Source organism: Bombus flavifrons, chromosome 2 (assembly GCF_040668555.2).
Source record: "Bombus flavifrons isolate JBK064 chromosome 2, iyBomFlav1_principal, whole genome shotgun sequence".
Taxonomy (NCBI): domain Eukaryota; kingdom Metazoa; phylum Arthropoda; class Insecta; order Hymenoptera; family Apidae; genus Bombus; species Bombus flavifrons.
Genome location: NC_138443.1, coordinates 1,805,962 through 1,822,803, shown reverse-complemented (window position 1 = coordinate 1,822,803; position 16,842 = coordinate 1,805,962). Strand labels below are relative to the sequence as shown.

General features: G+C 37.4%; 1 protein-coding gene across 4 annotated transcripts in view; it reads right to left on the bottom strand.

The window, feature by feature from the left end:
- Positions 1 to 16,842, bottom strand: part of sona (sol narae metalloprotease) — a 93,209-nt gene that overhangs the window by 21,708 nt on the left and 54,659 nt on the right. For all 4 annotated transcript variants that reach the window (XM_069127548.1, XM_069127564.1, XM_069127538.1 and 1 more), the window contains exon 3: positions 13,554 to 13,651. In XM_069127548.1, coding sequence (XP_068983649.1) covers positions 13,554 to 13,613 — 60 coding nt within the window. In that variant the 5' untranslated portion in view covers positions 13,614 to 13,651. The remainder of the gene's footprint in view (positions 1 to 13,553; positions 13,652 to 16,842) is intronic.

Sequence of the window (16,842 nt, the reverse complement as noted above, 5' to 3'; positions counted from 1 at the left end):
TTCTGATTTTCAAATTTGTAAATCTTTCGCTCCTCCAATCTTTTAATACTCAAATTTTTCAATTTCCAAATTTCGAAAATCTCCAAGTGTACAAATCTTGGAATTTTAGAATTTCTGAAGTTTCCTCGAATTGTCAAATTTCTGCAAGTTTTTAAATTTTCCAGTCTTTAGTCTTCTGATTTTCAAATTTGTAAATCTCGCTTTTCCAGTCTTTTAATCCTCAAATTTTTCTATTTCCAAATTTCGAAAATCTCCAAGTGTACAAATCTTGGAATCTTAGAATTTCCGAAGTTTCCTCGAATTGTCAGATTTCCAATCTTTTAGTCTTTTTCAAACCTGCAAATTTTGCAGCGTCCCACTCCTCGCATTTCTAAATCTTCAAATCCATCGATCTTAAAATTTCGATACTTTCCAAATGTACGAATTTTCCAATTTTCCAATTTTGAATCTTTCCAACCTTTAATCTACCAATCTGCAAATCGTTAAAGTCCCGAATTTGCGAAATACCCATCGCAATAATTAGGTCTATCCACTTTCCTCCGTGAGAACAAAAAACATTTTCGCAAAACATGGATGTAATCGCACGTCGCGTCATCGTACCTTATAAAGCTATTTCCATAAAACACTCAGGCAACGCCCCATTTTTTCACTCAATTGCGGCAATTGCACGTATTAGCAAATCGTGGTAGAACAGTTTCATTACGAGTTGCTTTGTCGCCGCCAAGTGCATGGCTAATTGGCTGCTGTTGCGAGGACAATGATCAACAGTCGTCGGGACACATGCACTGTGAATAGTTCAAGCACGGTCGCCACGGTCCCGCAGGTAATCGATGCGTGTGCGTTTCAAAGATTTTCCAATCGCGGCCCAAGGTCTGCTTCTACCATTTAAGAACACCTAACCACGTATATAACGTGTCACAGAAATCGAGTTGCAATTAACTATCGCGCTGCCTGACGGTTGCTAAGGTCGATTACTTTCACTCATTATGTTAGGAAATTCGATCGCGTGCAATGTCCTATTTGCGCTGTTTACCGGCCTGAATGCACAAATTGTACCATTACTGTTTACTCTAATTGCAGCTTTCCTGGAAGAGAATGGTCTCTGCATCGCCATCACGGAATTACAAAGTGGTATCGTAGAGTAAATCAATTAGTAATAGGTATTTCGTGTGCACGTGTATCTTTGAAGTTAATGAGGATCCCATTCGCGGAATTAACAGTATTAACCTTTAGCTGGTATCGTTAAATTATAAACAACGAACTTAAATTAGATTTCGAGTTATATTATTTAATAAGTTGTTTTCACGTCATTAAACAAAGTCGTTAAACTTACTTATAATTTTTAATATACAATAGAATTACTTGTAAGGAATCTTAAAAGAAAAAGAAAAAAAGAACAAATATCATATCATCGTAAAACATAAATAAAATATATATATTAATTTCAGAAATGAATAGTAATTTACAGAATACAAACTAAAATGAAATACACAAACATTAAAACGTTAATTTCACTTCATCTAAATTGTTGTAGACTATTTATGACCTGATAATACCAATCAAAGATTAATTAATCCTGCTACGTTCTTTCGATCATTCTCGACCCAATCGTATCTTTTTAATATTGAGAAATATCTTCAATTTGAATAAAATATCAAAGAAATCTTATTGCCATGCATGATTTCTCGTTTCAGGTTTATCTTAAACATTAATTACAATTAATTAAATAAAAAGTAACTAGTAATTAATCAATTAGTATTTGCAGAAACACCTACTCCATAATTTAATATTTCAATATCATCAAATTTGGACAATTCGACGTTTCTTTTCTCGATTCGCGGAAAATCGAATGTGGTCGAAAGTTAATTCCCCATGCGTTTCCCAAATGGTGGCGTTTAATTTGTCTCGCTACAAATTCCCATGATTTTAATGACGCGACAGACCGTTTGATCGGAAAACCGAGCAACGCAACCGCGGCGCAGTTAAAGAACCGGATTTACTCGAAAAAGATCCGTATCACCGTGTCGTTCTCCTAATTGTATGCGTACTACGGAGCCGGAGCACGATTTCCCTCTTGAATGGCAAACACACGATTGCCGAGCCATGAAGCAGCTTGCATTTGCCATGGTCGATTACCAGATAAACAACCGCGAACCTTTGACGCTCGATTTTTCTTATTTTATTGCAAAACGTGATTTTGAAAGGAGTGGTCGACTCAGAAATTTAAATTGTCGGATGCAAAAGCGATTGTGATCGCGTGTACGGCATTCTTAACAAAAAGAGTACAACGATACTATAGTAAAATAATAAGTACAGATAATTAATTAAAAGAAAAATTGAAATTTCAGCCATGACGAATGTTTAAACATTTAATTGGTAATTTAGTAATTATAAATATCACAGGTTGATGGGTTATATTTAAAAATTAAGTGTGGATATACATAGTATGTATAAATTTAACGTGACTAATTTTAACTTTTTTTAGTATTACTTGCTGTATATGGTCGAGATTTACAGTGATTACAGAGATTTTTGTTGAATAGCTCTTCGATGACTCTTAAATGCGTACAAAGAATTTTTCTGCTCTTTGTCCCAAAGAGATCAGAGACTTCTTTATCCGTATTGAAGCTCACGAAGAAAATGGAATATCTATGACAAATGCCCTGATATCTTAACAACTTATCTTGACATATCTTAACTTTTTAGTCAGGAAGTTATGTAATAACACACTGATTCGCAGTCTTCTAAAACAGGTGGTTCGTGATAAAAGCAATCGCAGTAGGACAAACGCAGCAAACGCGACAGCTAATACTTTAATAAATAAAGCGTCTGGTGCTTGATACACAAAATAGAAGTCCACGATTTGCGAAAGATGATAAAAAGATGTTGAATACATACAGTATGATATAAAGCTACAGCATAAAGATAATTCAAAACGCGCAGAAATATCACTTGGATTTTCCCCAACTCCTGAAACTTGATAACGAAGATTCCAGACTGGTGTCGTATAAGATAAGCACGTGTTTCCCGGATTGCAGAATCAACTAGAGACAATCTTAAATTTATAGAACACGATGTAAACAAATGATTGTGCTCTTCCCAGAATATTAGATACGTTATCATCGCCAGTATGATTGCTTCTAACACTGATTGCCTCTTTTGAGTTACAGTTACTAGACTTTTCGGAGTCATAATTACTAGACTAAGCTGCAGAGGTTTATGCAAATTCATATTTGTATAGATATACATGTATAATTCAAGAAATGGATTACGTATATATTATGTATATATATGTCGGGTTTACATTATGATTAGGGTTAGGGGCGTGAAACGAATCTTCATTTGGATTACACATTGTTGCTATGCAATAGAGAAGACATTGACTAGTGCAAATACGATTATTGCAGAATTTGACAAGAAACCGTTGGAATGTTTACTGTCAAGTGCCTCTACAACTATTTCTTTATTTTCTTTTAATTTCTATTTTCTGCTATACTATTACCCCATATCTTTGTTAGACAAAACGTTCATCCCTTGACCGTAGCTACGTTTGGTGACTGACAGTCGCCTCGAGCCCATCCTTCTTTACCACCACCAACATGGAAATTGACCAATTAACAGCAACTCCAATTTCCCTCACTTTCTGAACGAAGGCATCTCTCCACGAATCCGATGATCTCGTGTCCTTAGACACACCCCATCATAGTTTTCCTCTGCAGCGTCACCGAGACGGAGACGCGCGTACGGTCTCATCAACGAGTTAAGTAACGTCTCTACTATCCGTGAATATTTCACGTCTTAACGTATACTCCAACTTAGATTTTGACGAAAGTAATAAATTTGCCATCCCGTTGACCGCAGATTCGTTATCGAACCTGAGACCATTGTTATTAGTGTTACGAGTGCAATAAGTTGTCAAATCGGTTATATCCATACTTGTGTTCATAAACTCTATTTTCATTGTTCTACAATGATGGCTAATTCCAGTAGAGATTCATTAAACGTCCATAATCTTAATCCCAAGGTCAACCCGACATATATATATATGTCGGAGAATCATTGTGGGCAGGATTGTGAGTGTTGGTTGAGTCTTCATTGGAATTAGCCATCGTCGTGATACAATAAAGACACGGTTTATTAGCACAGAAACAGATGATACAAATTTGACAATCGACTATGATGATTAGGCACCCGCGATACTAGCAACAATGGTCTCGGGTACGACAACGAAACCGCGGTCAGAGGGATGATGGATGAACGTGCTCGCGAAGTCTAAGTTTGCACAATAATTCCTAAGAACGTTACTCCCTTCAGTTGACGAGATCGCCTTCGCGATTGTCTTCGTACAGAGGGTAAGGGAAATTGGTATTGCTGCTAATTGGTCAATTTCCATACCGGTGATTAGAAAAGATGCTAATTGCCCTCGAGAGAAGGTTGCTAATGAGCACATCGACATCCGGCAAACATATTACTTGAAGAATAGGAGCTGTGTGTGGCCACGGGACAGAGACCGTTAGAATGTTTACTGTCATGTCTTGCCAGGGATACTTCTTTTAATGGCGGTTATAAAATACCTTTGTTAGACAAAGCGTTCATCCCTTGACCGCGGGTACGTTGGCGACCGACGGTCGCCTCGAGCCCAAGCTCATTATTACTAATCCCGGACGATTACAGTTAGGTTGGATAATTACAATTGTTTAATTACAGCTATAGTAAACTCCAGGTTAAAATGATGCGGGATTCCCCAGCATTCTAGAGGCTTCTGTATTCTTTCCTCTCCGACATATATATATATCGGAGATGAAAGGACATCGGGATTTCCCGGTTGGAATGTTGGGAAAAATCCCAATACGCTGATCCAGACTTTTACTATAGCTACACTTAAGTAATAAAAATAAGAAATAGTTTTAATGTTCCAATCTGGCTTTATGACAATGGGCTTGGGCCCTAAGTAACATAGCGGGTCATTGAACGTAGTCACAGAAGGAACGTGTACCTGACAGAGGTATGGAATGATTATATGGCCCTCATTAAGAACAAAGATTGACCCGAGAAGTTGAGGCAGGAATATATAAGGGCAGTTCCACTTGGATTTTTCTGAAGTTCATGCAGATAAGTTTACTTGTACGTGGAGTCATACCTGTCGCATTCGTCATCCCGTTGATTGTGAATTCGTTATCGAACCCAAGGCCATTATCACTAGTGTCGCGCACGCCTAATCGCCGCAGTTGTCAAATTGTCAAATCGGTTATATCCATACTTGTGTTCATAAACTCTATTTTCATTGTTCTACAATGATGGCTAATTCCAGTAGAGATTCATTAAACGCCCATAACACTAATTCCAACGCCAACCCGACATCACAAGTAATATCAGTGCCGGTTATAACATTGCAAGAGCATATGACCATCATGCGCGAGTTAATTCAGGCGCTGGTGCCGAAACCGAATGCGGAACCTATAAATATAATGCTACCACGTTTTAACCCCGAAATCGCAGGTGCCGATCCAGCCGCATGGTGCACAGCTGCTAATCTGATTATGAAGGGCAACCCTCTACGAGACAGCGCGCTAATTTCTGCTTTAAGTAGTGCTCTAAAGGGTTCTGCAGCGCATTGGTTTACACAGATAGTGAACGGCAAAAAGCTTACCTGGCCGATGTTTAAGAAACTTTTTACTATGCGTTTTGGTGGCAAAGATACAGCAATCTCGACGCTAATGAATATATCCAAAGAACAATTACAGAAGGACGAAAACATGGCAGCTTACGCCATTCGTCTCCGCTCCCTCCTGAAGACGAAGTGGCGAAATGTAACTATGGCGGAAGTAATCAACGCTATCATTTTTTGTCAAGTGAGCCCACAAGATCAGCGTATTGCACAAATAGCATTTGAAAAGGATATCAAGACCGAGGACCAATTTCTAAGTGAAATGAGAAGTCTCGCGAAGAGGCCGTCGTCTTCGACAAGTAATACATCAACTGACTCTGAAGCCAAACGACAAAAGCCTGACTTACGGAATAAGTGCTTCTACTGTGGTGTCTTCGGACATAAAATAGCAGAGTGCGGCGAGAGGGTAAGGATCGAGAAACAGAAGGATACGCTAGAAGGCCTAGAAGGAAGCCAACCAGCTACATTGTCCGAGGTGTTTTGCTTCAAATGTCGTGGGGAGTATCATATCGGGACTGATTGTCCGTTACTGCAGGAAGGAAATTATGATTCCAATAACGAACGTCGAGTCGACTCCTGCGTGGTAGAGTCTTCAATTGGTAGTTTAAGTCATCTGGGTGAGTTATTCCCATTTTATTTCGATTCTGGAGCCGAATGCTCATTAATTAAAGAGTCCGCAGCCTCGAAATTTTCTGGCAAAAGAACGACTGATATAGTAGTAATTCGAGGAATAGGAAATACTTGTGTTAAAAGTACATCTCAGATTTTGTCCACTGTATGTATTAATGGTTTTACATTGGAGATAACTTTTCATATCCTTGCTGATAGTTATTTAAAATACGATATCATGATTGGCCGTGAAATTTTAAATCAAGGTTTCGACGTAAATATTACGCAAAATAGCCTCGTTATTTATAAAACAAACACAATAAATGTCTATAGCAAAACCGCGGAAGACGAGATCAATATTAACAAGGTCGACACAGGTGTAATCGGTAACGATAAAAGTCGATTAATTTCTATTCTTGAAAAATTCAAAGATTCGTTCATTGTGGGTTTCCCACGTACTCGCGTAAGTACGGGCCAATTAGAAATACGGTTAATTGATCCTAGTATCATCGTCCAAAGAAGCCCTTATAAACTTGGCGAGATAGAGCGGAGAATAGTGCGTGATAGGATAAGCGAACTAATGGGAGCAAAAATCATAAGGCCTAGTAGTTCACAATTCGCGAGCCCTATGTTACTCGTGAAGAAAAAGAACGGCTCGGATAAATTGTGTGTAGATTTTCGAGAGCTAAATAAAAATACGGTCGCGGATCGGTACCCCCTACCTCTTATTGCGGATCAAATCGCGAGATTGCAAAAGGCGAGGTACTTTATTAGCCTAAACATGGCCAGCGGATTTCATCAAATTCCCATTCATCCTAATTCAATAGAGTATACAGCGTTCGTTACCCCCGATGGACAATATGAGTACATTACGATGCCGTTTGGATTGAAAAATGCACTGTCTGTTTTTCAGAGGGCCATTTTCAATGCCTTAGGCGACCTCGCTCATTCATACGTTGTTATTTACTTGGATGACATCCTAATCATTGCCGACTCGATAGATCAAGCTTTAGAAAGATTGAACACTGTATTAAGTACCTTCGTAAAAGCCGGATTTTCTTTTAATTTTTCTAAATGCACTTTTCTAAAGACGTCGATACTCTATTTGGGATATGTAATTCATAACGGAGAAGTTCGTTCCAACCCGGGTAAAACACAAGCCTTAAGTTCGTTACCTGCACCAACAACCGTCCCACAGCTTAGGCAGTTCATAGGTTTAGCCTCTTACTTTCGAAAATTCGTTCCTAAATTTTCACAGGTAATGAAACCCCTGTATGCACTTACTTCAGGTAATAAAAATTTAACTTGGACGAATAGGCATGAAAAAATAAGGCAAATGGTAATTTCCGTCCTGACTGACGCGCCGGTGTTAATGATATTCAACCCCGATTACCCGATAGAACTACATACTGACGCTAGTTCGAAGGGATATGGGGCTATTTTAATGCATAAAGTTGAAGATAAAAATAGAGTAGTAGAATACTACAGTAAAAGAACTAGCCCTGAGGAATCTAGGTATCAGCCCTATGAACTAGAGGCGTTAGCAATTGTAAACGCCGTCAAACATTTTCGACACTATCTACATGGACGAGAATTTCTCGTCGTCACTGATTGTGATTCCTTGAAGACATCCATTAATAAAGTACGTTTAAATGACAGGGTTTACAGGTGGTGGGCTGACCTACAAACTTTTACCTTTGACATTATGTATCGAGAAGGCAAACGAATGGCCCACGTAGACTTCTTTTCGCGGAACCCCGTAGACTTGGATCACTTGGATCACCATGCATTAACAATTAACAGCAACGTCAATTTCCCTCACTTTCCGAACGAAGACCACCACGAATCCGATAATCTCGTGTCCTTAGACACACCCCATCATAGTTTTCCTCTGCAGCGTCACCGAGACGGAGACACGCGTACGAGTTAAGTAACGTCTCTACTATCCGTGAATATTTCACGTCTTAACGTATACTCCAACTTAGATTTTGACGAAAGTAATAAATTTGCCATCCCGTTGACCGCAGATTCGTTATCGAACCTGAGACCATTGTTATTAGTGTTACGAGTGCAATAAGTTGTCAAATCGGTTATATCCATACTTGTGTTCATAAACTCTATTTTCATTGTTCTACAATGATGGCTAATTCCAGTAGAGATTTATTAAACGTCCATAATCTTAATCCCAAGGTCAACCCGACATATACATATATATATATATATATATATATATATATATATATATATATATATATATATATATATATATATACACATATATATATGTCGGAGATCGGGATTTCCCGTCTGGAATGTTGGGAAAAATCCCAATACGCTGATCCAGACTTGCTACAGCTACACTTAAGTAATAAAAATAAGAAATAGTTTTAATGTTCCAATCTGGCTTTATGACAATGGGCTTGGGCCCTAAGTAACATAGCGGGTCACTGAACGTAGTCACAGAAGGGACGTGTACCTGACAGAGGTATGGAATGATTATATGGCCCTCATTAAGAACAAAGATTGACCCGAGAAGTAGGGACAGGAATATATAAGGGCAGTTCCACTTGGATTTTTCTGGAGTTCATGCAGATAAGTTTACTTGTACGTGGAGTCATACCTGTCGCATTCGTCATCCCGTTGATTGTGAATTCGTTATCGAACCTAAGGCCATTGTCACTAGTGTCGCGCACGCCTAATCGCCGTGATTGATTGTCCAGTCTGTAGTATCCATACTTGTGTTAATGAACCATAACGATGGTTAATTTCAATGAAGATTCATCAAACGCCCACGACCCTATCACCAACGTTACTCCGACATATATAATAAATTGAAAATCGTTTCATCTGTTAGATATTATAACGCATATTTTGCTTTCTCTTCTGCATTATTTATATGCAGATTCGGATACTTTCCTATTTCGAAATTTCTCGCAAATGCATGGAATCGCAGTCTGATAACAATATGTTATTTTTAACGAAGAGATTTATGTAAACCCGTATGTTATTATCAGTCTCGCTGCTGGCTACATTGAAAATGAAATATTCAGTTGGTTTGCTAATGAAAAACGGGCTTGCAATACAATTTTCGAATTATGATAAATCATAATTCCGTTTTCTTCACGCCATATAGCCATACGGAGATTACTTTATCCTTTGCATGCAAACACGGTTGCTTCTATTTAATGATACAAACAAATTATTTTCACTGCACGAATTTTCAGCATATTGAAACGATTGCCGCATAATTTCATTTTTGACCTTGAGGCGCTAAAGTCAATCGTTTGTTGAGCGGTGGTTCAGAAGAATTATCTGAAACGATACGATGCGCTCGAACGATATTGAAACCGTATCGCGTTAGATTACAGAGTTCAACGTACAATTTATTCCTTTCTCTTCCCACGTTACTTTCCTGATGACGTTCATCGTGGCCATTGTCTTTATTATCCTGCTGCTCGCGTTCGTTTACTATAATTGACTCACTTGTAATCTCCCACTGTATAAAACCGAAAAAAGAGATATTTGCTCTCGGTTTGTCTAATTATTTAACGTTTTTAATATTTTTAATTGTTTAACATTTTCGTATCATCCAATAGACACCACGAGTTGATCGATCCCCTGATTTCCGTTAAGATAATAGAGGTGATTCAGTTAGTATAACACTGTGGTTCACAGAGTTATAAGGTTTTATTTTCAACACTTAAGTTACACTGTTGAGTAGATACAATTCCGAGATGACACTTTGGCGCACGAAGATAAGATAGATGTACAATAGAGCAAGGCTCTTACAGTTGAATTTAGTATGTTAGTGGACGTAGCGTTAGATTTAGATGTTAGACTTCGACGTTGTAATTTGACTCTTCTAACGATGTAGAAGAAGTAAAGTTGGGTGACGATGTTGCGTCGGAGGGAAGCTAGTGATGGGTGTGTCTAGCGCACGGGACCATAGGATTTGGTCATGACATTTTGGTCAGGAAAGTGAGGGCAATATACATTGCTTCTGATTGGCCAAACGGAAGTTGGTGGATTAGGAAGGTCTTAGCCGTCCTCGATAGAAAGTTGCTAGTAGGAAGCATCGTACGTGAAAAAAACTAGCTCTCCCTTGTCAAGCCGTAGTAGACAATAGTTGTTAAAAAGTAATAAAAAAAAATATTTGTTGCGTATTATAGACTAAAGAGCAACCGGTCAGGTCAAACCGAACGGTCGATATCGCGTACCTCGAATGACTTAACGTTCAAGGTGGAGGAGATGAAATAACTCGAGTGTTAGAGGTAGGCGGCACTTTATTTTTATTCGTTGTATCACTTAACCGCACTAAGTTGGGACTTTGTCGTCCTGTGTCTGTAGTCTTCGTTGCTTGTAGTTGAATTAAGTTGAGACTGTGTCGTCCTGTGTCTGTAGTCTTCGTTGCTTGTAGTTGAATTAAGTTGAGACTGTGTCGTCCTGTGTATGTAGTCTTCGTTGCTTGTAGTTGAATTAAGTTGGGACTATGTCGTCCTATGTCTGTATTCTCCGATGGTTGAAGCTGAACTCCTCGTCTCTAATTCTCTCCACCCGCAGTTGGCTTTCTTCTTCCCACCATCTGGCTGGTCCTTCCCTGAGGTTTTTCTGGCCTCGAGTCATTACGTTTACTGCCCTGAGAGGACCGGTAATTCGGAATTTCCTAATGAGGGAAATGGGCCTGTCCATATAGCAATGGGCCATAAACGGACGGTCAACTAAAATTCCGAACAATATTTGTTTGGTCTGAAGGACCTTAGCTAGCAAATTACTCGGATTTATGACGGGTCCTTAAGACTATTGAGGATACGTCATAAGGATGAGCGGATATCTGGTGACCGTCTGGTCCGCGGTGTATGGCCTGGTCTAGGTAGAATGTCTTGGTCTAGGTCTAGGTAGTATGAAAATTCTTTTTTTGCTTTTTTTTTATTTTTTTAATTGAATACATAATATCTTAAGAATATTGTGTCTAGATTTCAAGTCGATTGGAGCAAAATGGACGAAGTTACGAGTATTTTTATACATGTCGGATTTTAATACCTACCCGACGGTAACTCTAAAGCTTACTCCAGGTTAGTGAATTCTTAAACCTTATGGTGATGATTTTTCAATAGTAAAAAAAGAATGTGTAGGACATGTTCAAAAAAGAATGGACACTACGTGAAATAGTCAAAAATACCGTTGTCGATACTGAAACTAAGGCTGGAAAGAAGATCAAAAGAAAGAGTCTGTCTGGTGAAGGGAAGCTTACGGCTAAAATGATTGATAAACTGACGGTATACTACGGTTTGGCTATTAGACGTTACTCTGATTCCATGGAAAATATGAAGAGTGCTATCTGGACAACGTTCTTTCACTACAGTTCGATGGACGAGAATCCACAGCATAAAAAATGCCCGAGCGGCGTGGACTCGTGGTGCGAATGGCAAAAAGCTGCAGCTGCTAATGCATTGGATTCGTTCAAACACATGTACGTAAATGAGAGTTTGAACCAACTTATTTGGAAAACCTCACCAAAGCACTTGAGTGGAACCTCTGTCATTGTTGAAATTTCAGCTTATGTGGCAGCCAGTGTCTTCAATGAAGATTCTTTTGCTTTACCAACCTTCATGCAAGACATGGGAATCAGTAGTGGACCAAGTGCTCGTGACTGGGCACGATCAACTGACTCCATACGTATAAGCAAAACAGAGCAGGAAGCCGAAAGACAAACTAAAGAAGGTAGGATTCGTCGTAGACAGGAGCAAAAAGATGCTTTAGACATCATGGATGATAGCAACATCCTTTATGGACCTGGCATTGATGATTCAGTGTGAAGTAAGCCGATAAAATCGGCTTATGATAAAATCGCTTATGAACGTTTTATACCAGATGTTTTAGTGTTCAAAACTTTAAAGCGTTTTCCCCACAACTCACGTTTTCAAAATCGGTGAACCACAGAACTTCGAAACTACTAAACCGATCCTTTTGAAATTTTGAACACTATTTCTGTACCTAATTTACGAGGTAACGCTGCAGAGTTTTTTCAAATTTGTTAATTATTCTTATTTTACAGTAACAAATTAGCCGATATTTCCGCACAAAATCGCGTTTTCCCTTCAAAGTGTTCCAAAAGAGTGAAAAATTGAAATTTCGAAAAACCCTCGCAGCGTTACCTGGGTAAAACTGTTACCTAAAGAAATGAACTTTGATTTTTTGATTTCAGATATCAGTGGCACCGCAATTATACTTTTTTCCGAGACGCGTCCGAATAATTGCTGCCATATACCGTATTTTTAATACTTCTCCGTGAAAATTTTACACGATATTCTTCGAATGTCATACTTTAATGTACTATTGGTTTTAAAAAAGAGATTTTAACTGTGTCGTCACAAAAAATTCACAAAAACATGCCTTTTTTTGTACGAATTAACCGTACCGCCCCCTTAAGTCTTTTAAAAAAAATCCACGGTCTTTTCGAAAAACTGTACAGCCTCGTATGCACTCGAAATCAAAAAGAATTCTTTATCAAGGACCTAATTACCAGGAAAATCGATCGTAAACAGCAAATTGTAGTACACAGTTTCAGAATTGACCATATCAGACTCACACACGCATATCTAATTTCTTAACCAAACCCATCAATTTGCGAGATCTGTACAATTCTTTAAATTACCCTAAATATATGTCGGAAATGAAAGAACATCGGGATTTCCCGTCTGGAATGTTGGGAAAAGTCCCAATACGCTGATTCAGACTTTTACTATAGCTACACGTAAGTAATAAAAATAAGAAATAGTTTTAATGTTCCAATCTGGCTTTATGACAATGGGCTTGGGCCCTTAGTGACATAGCGGGTCACTGAACGTGGCCACAGTCACGGAAGGACGTTGACGTTATCGCTGGTAATAACCACGTAGGTGATTTTATACTTAAAAATTTCAGAAAAAAATGCTCATCGTCCACATTGTGACTCATGTTCAATTGAACTCTTAATTTCTATGATAATAACATCGTAAAAATAAATATGAACAAACGTACGACCACGATTAGTTACTTTTTCTGATCGACGAGGCGACTAACGTTACCAACGGAAGTCGGTGTTTACGCAGTGTGAATTTGCTTCGTAATCAGCGGAGAATCAACAATTAACGTCGTCTGATTCCGCGAACATCTTGTCATTTCGAGTCAACACCACCGACCACGACCACGTTACACGTGTTCTTTGTTTTAAGGAAGCGCCTGTACGGAATAACATCGTCCTTGCCGATCCCGATAGTATTTGACGAGATCTTACCTTGTGGCATCGTACAAGAGGTAGAACGGCCATGCAGAGAAGGACAAGGGCACGAATCATTTTGCGTGAAAATATTCCTGATGGGCTGCGTCACATCGCTGAAACACGAAATGAGAAGTCTGTTTAAATGGATGGATGATTTTATAGTGAATACCCTGACGCTAATTATGTCGAGTAAAAGGTAATGTATAAAATAATAGAATGAGAGAAAAAAAGTTATATACAATTCCAAATTTCAAGTCTTACGTTAAAAGGTATGCGAAATATATTTAACGAATATAAAATATATTTCTTTGTTTAAAAAATAGCTGTTCTATACATAATTCCCACGTAAGCGAGAGAGTAAAAATTAAAGGAAGAAATGGGAAGAACTATTTATAAGATTACTGACATCTCAAGAGTAATCTATCTGTGAATTATTTTTGCATACAAGGGATACAAACGTCTCATATAAATGACACGTTTATATTTCAAACTCGCATGGAGCACTTATTTCAGTTAATAACGGAGAGCGGTTTTACACTGAAATTATAGACTCCATTATATAAATTGCCGACAGATTTGCCAAGAATGATACACATAAAGGTGAAGTCAGTTTTTAGTTTGTATAATGAGACTTATATGGTGCAATTTTAGTTGAACAACATAATGGTACACATGGAATTTACACAACAAAGTAATCGAATAATAGGAAATGTGTTTGCAACAAATCATTTTCTGGTACGAGGATACAGATATTTTTGTCAATTTTGATTTAACCAAATGAAGTACTTTGATACAATCGTTCATAAATTCCTTTCATAATTGTCCGCGGATGTTTCTCTAAAATATCAATGTTTGAAACCGTTTTCTTATTAAATATTAAATTCAAATATTAAATTAAATCTTTCCATAAATAAGAGCAAGATCAAATTATAAAAATTCTAGGGTCGTAGCAAAGTGGAAAAATGTCTCGAAAGGGTTGATTCTGCGCCAAACATTTATCGTAGATATCGCGAGCAAAGTAGTATTCTATTCACGATCCGATGCAACATCGCCGTTAGAATATTGCGCTAACGAGGGGCCAGGCAGGCAGCAACAATTTGCTCGCTGGCCAGAAACTGATATCTCTCACGGTAGAAATGTAATTACCACGAGTCGCGAGCGGCGATGAAGAAATCCGCGCGCGGTTACATAATTTTCGCCGCACCCGCTGCGCAACGCGCTCGTAAACGAAAGAAGAACCACGGAGAAAAAAAGGCAGACGAAAAGACAAAGAGAGAGAGAAAAGGAGGAAGGAAGAAAGGAGAAACATCGAGACGAAACAACGACTAACCTATATGATGGGTTCACGCATGCCTGCGACTAAACCTGCGACAAACACGAGCGGGAGGTGGCGTTTTAACGTGAATAGGACAGGCGACGATCCCGGAAGGAAAGTTGAATCGCATCAAATTAACGCCCACGTCGCGCGTCAAAACGAAAACTTTCGATCGCTGCATCGTAAAAATCGCAAAACTTCAATGGGGTCGTTACGAAGTGGAAGGGGAAATATGGTACGATTAGCGTTAACAAAAGAACGATCTTTATGTCGATCGGTCAACGAAAGTTAGTATTAATACGATAGAGATTAGATCACGAGGTAAGTCGTTAGTTTTATCGAAAGTGGATTTTATTATAAGGAGGATTTTTTGATGCAATGATACGTGATAACATATGTGATATGTATGGTAAGAGGTGAAACTAAACAAATACGATAAGGTATAAGCCGATAGTTTCGATCCGTTGATTTTATAGCTGATTTTATAGTCCTCTTATTCATTTTGCTTTTTTCATTTATTTAACTTCTGAAATTAATATTTTAGCCAGATATACGTGATTCATAGTCGATTTTGAATTGAAATTGAATTTTGTGAAAACTTTTTACATTGTTGATATTGGAAAAATGGACAATTTTCGTTACGTATAGTTAATGAATATTTAACGAAGTTAGTTAATGGAAAATTTAGAATAAAAAGAGAAAGTACATATAAAGTTTCTCGTAATGAGATGCAGAATGCATCATTAATTTTGCTATAGGTCAATATACATATGTATAAAGATAAATGCACGTATGTATAGAGATATTATACAATAAAGATACAAATTTACAGCTTCCCACATTCTATTTAATGATTTTATTAAGGATGCTATCTTGTATATTAAAAATTTTGATTTCCATAGGTGATATAAATTTTTCTTTTCCAGGTAGACAAGGTATCAGACAATTTTTTTGTAAAGCAATACGGCTAATACGTGAAAAAACAAGCTTACAGTGAATTGCAAAGTTGTGTTTTGAAGCGAAGATTAATTCAGTTCTAGAAGATTTATTTTCACCGAAAGTGAAACCTCACGAGGAAAATTTTATTGTGCTGTAGATTGCATTCTTGCAAGAGCGTAAATGCGCATATCATTAATCTTGGTAGTGAAGTGATGCTGTTGCAAATGCTTTGGCATTTTAAACAAGGAGAAACGATTACAATAACAAAGTACTGTGTAATAGCATCTTTTACTTGCATTCCTCGTACATGCTTAAAAAGATTTTGTTTAAATCATCGTATTTCCTTATTTATGTATACGTATTTGTTCACGCGGACTAATTGACGTTCCTATGTCGACATATTCTCTAAATATTAATTTTAGATCGAAATGAAAAATCTTTGAAACAGGAAAAATGACCTTTGGACATCGACGTTGAATCAAAAATCGATCATCTATCGCTAAAATAGTGATCTATTTGCTTAAATACATATTATACGTATTTAATGCGTACATATGTTGCCCTTTAATTCAAATGTAAGTATTATAATTCTTTATGCAAAAAATACGAAGCATATAATATAATAAATATAATACAATATAATAATATTAAAATACAATAATAAAAAGTACAAAACAAATAATTCACAAAAATGTAAGTAATGTTTTCCTCTTTTAATATTTTTTTATATGTTTTTATATCCTATAGTATATAACTACTAATTGACGTTGCTATGTCGACATATTCTCTAAATATTAATTTTAGATCGAAATGAAAAATCTTTGAAACAGGAAAAATGACCTTTGGACATCGACGTTGAATCAAAAATCGATCATCTATCGCTAAAATAGTGATCTATTTGCTTAAATACATATTATACGTATTTAATGCGTACATATGTTGCCCTTTAATTCAAATGTAAGTATTATAATTCTTTATGCAAAAAATACGAAGCATATAATATAATAAATATAATACAATATAATAATATTAAAATACAATAATAAAAAG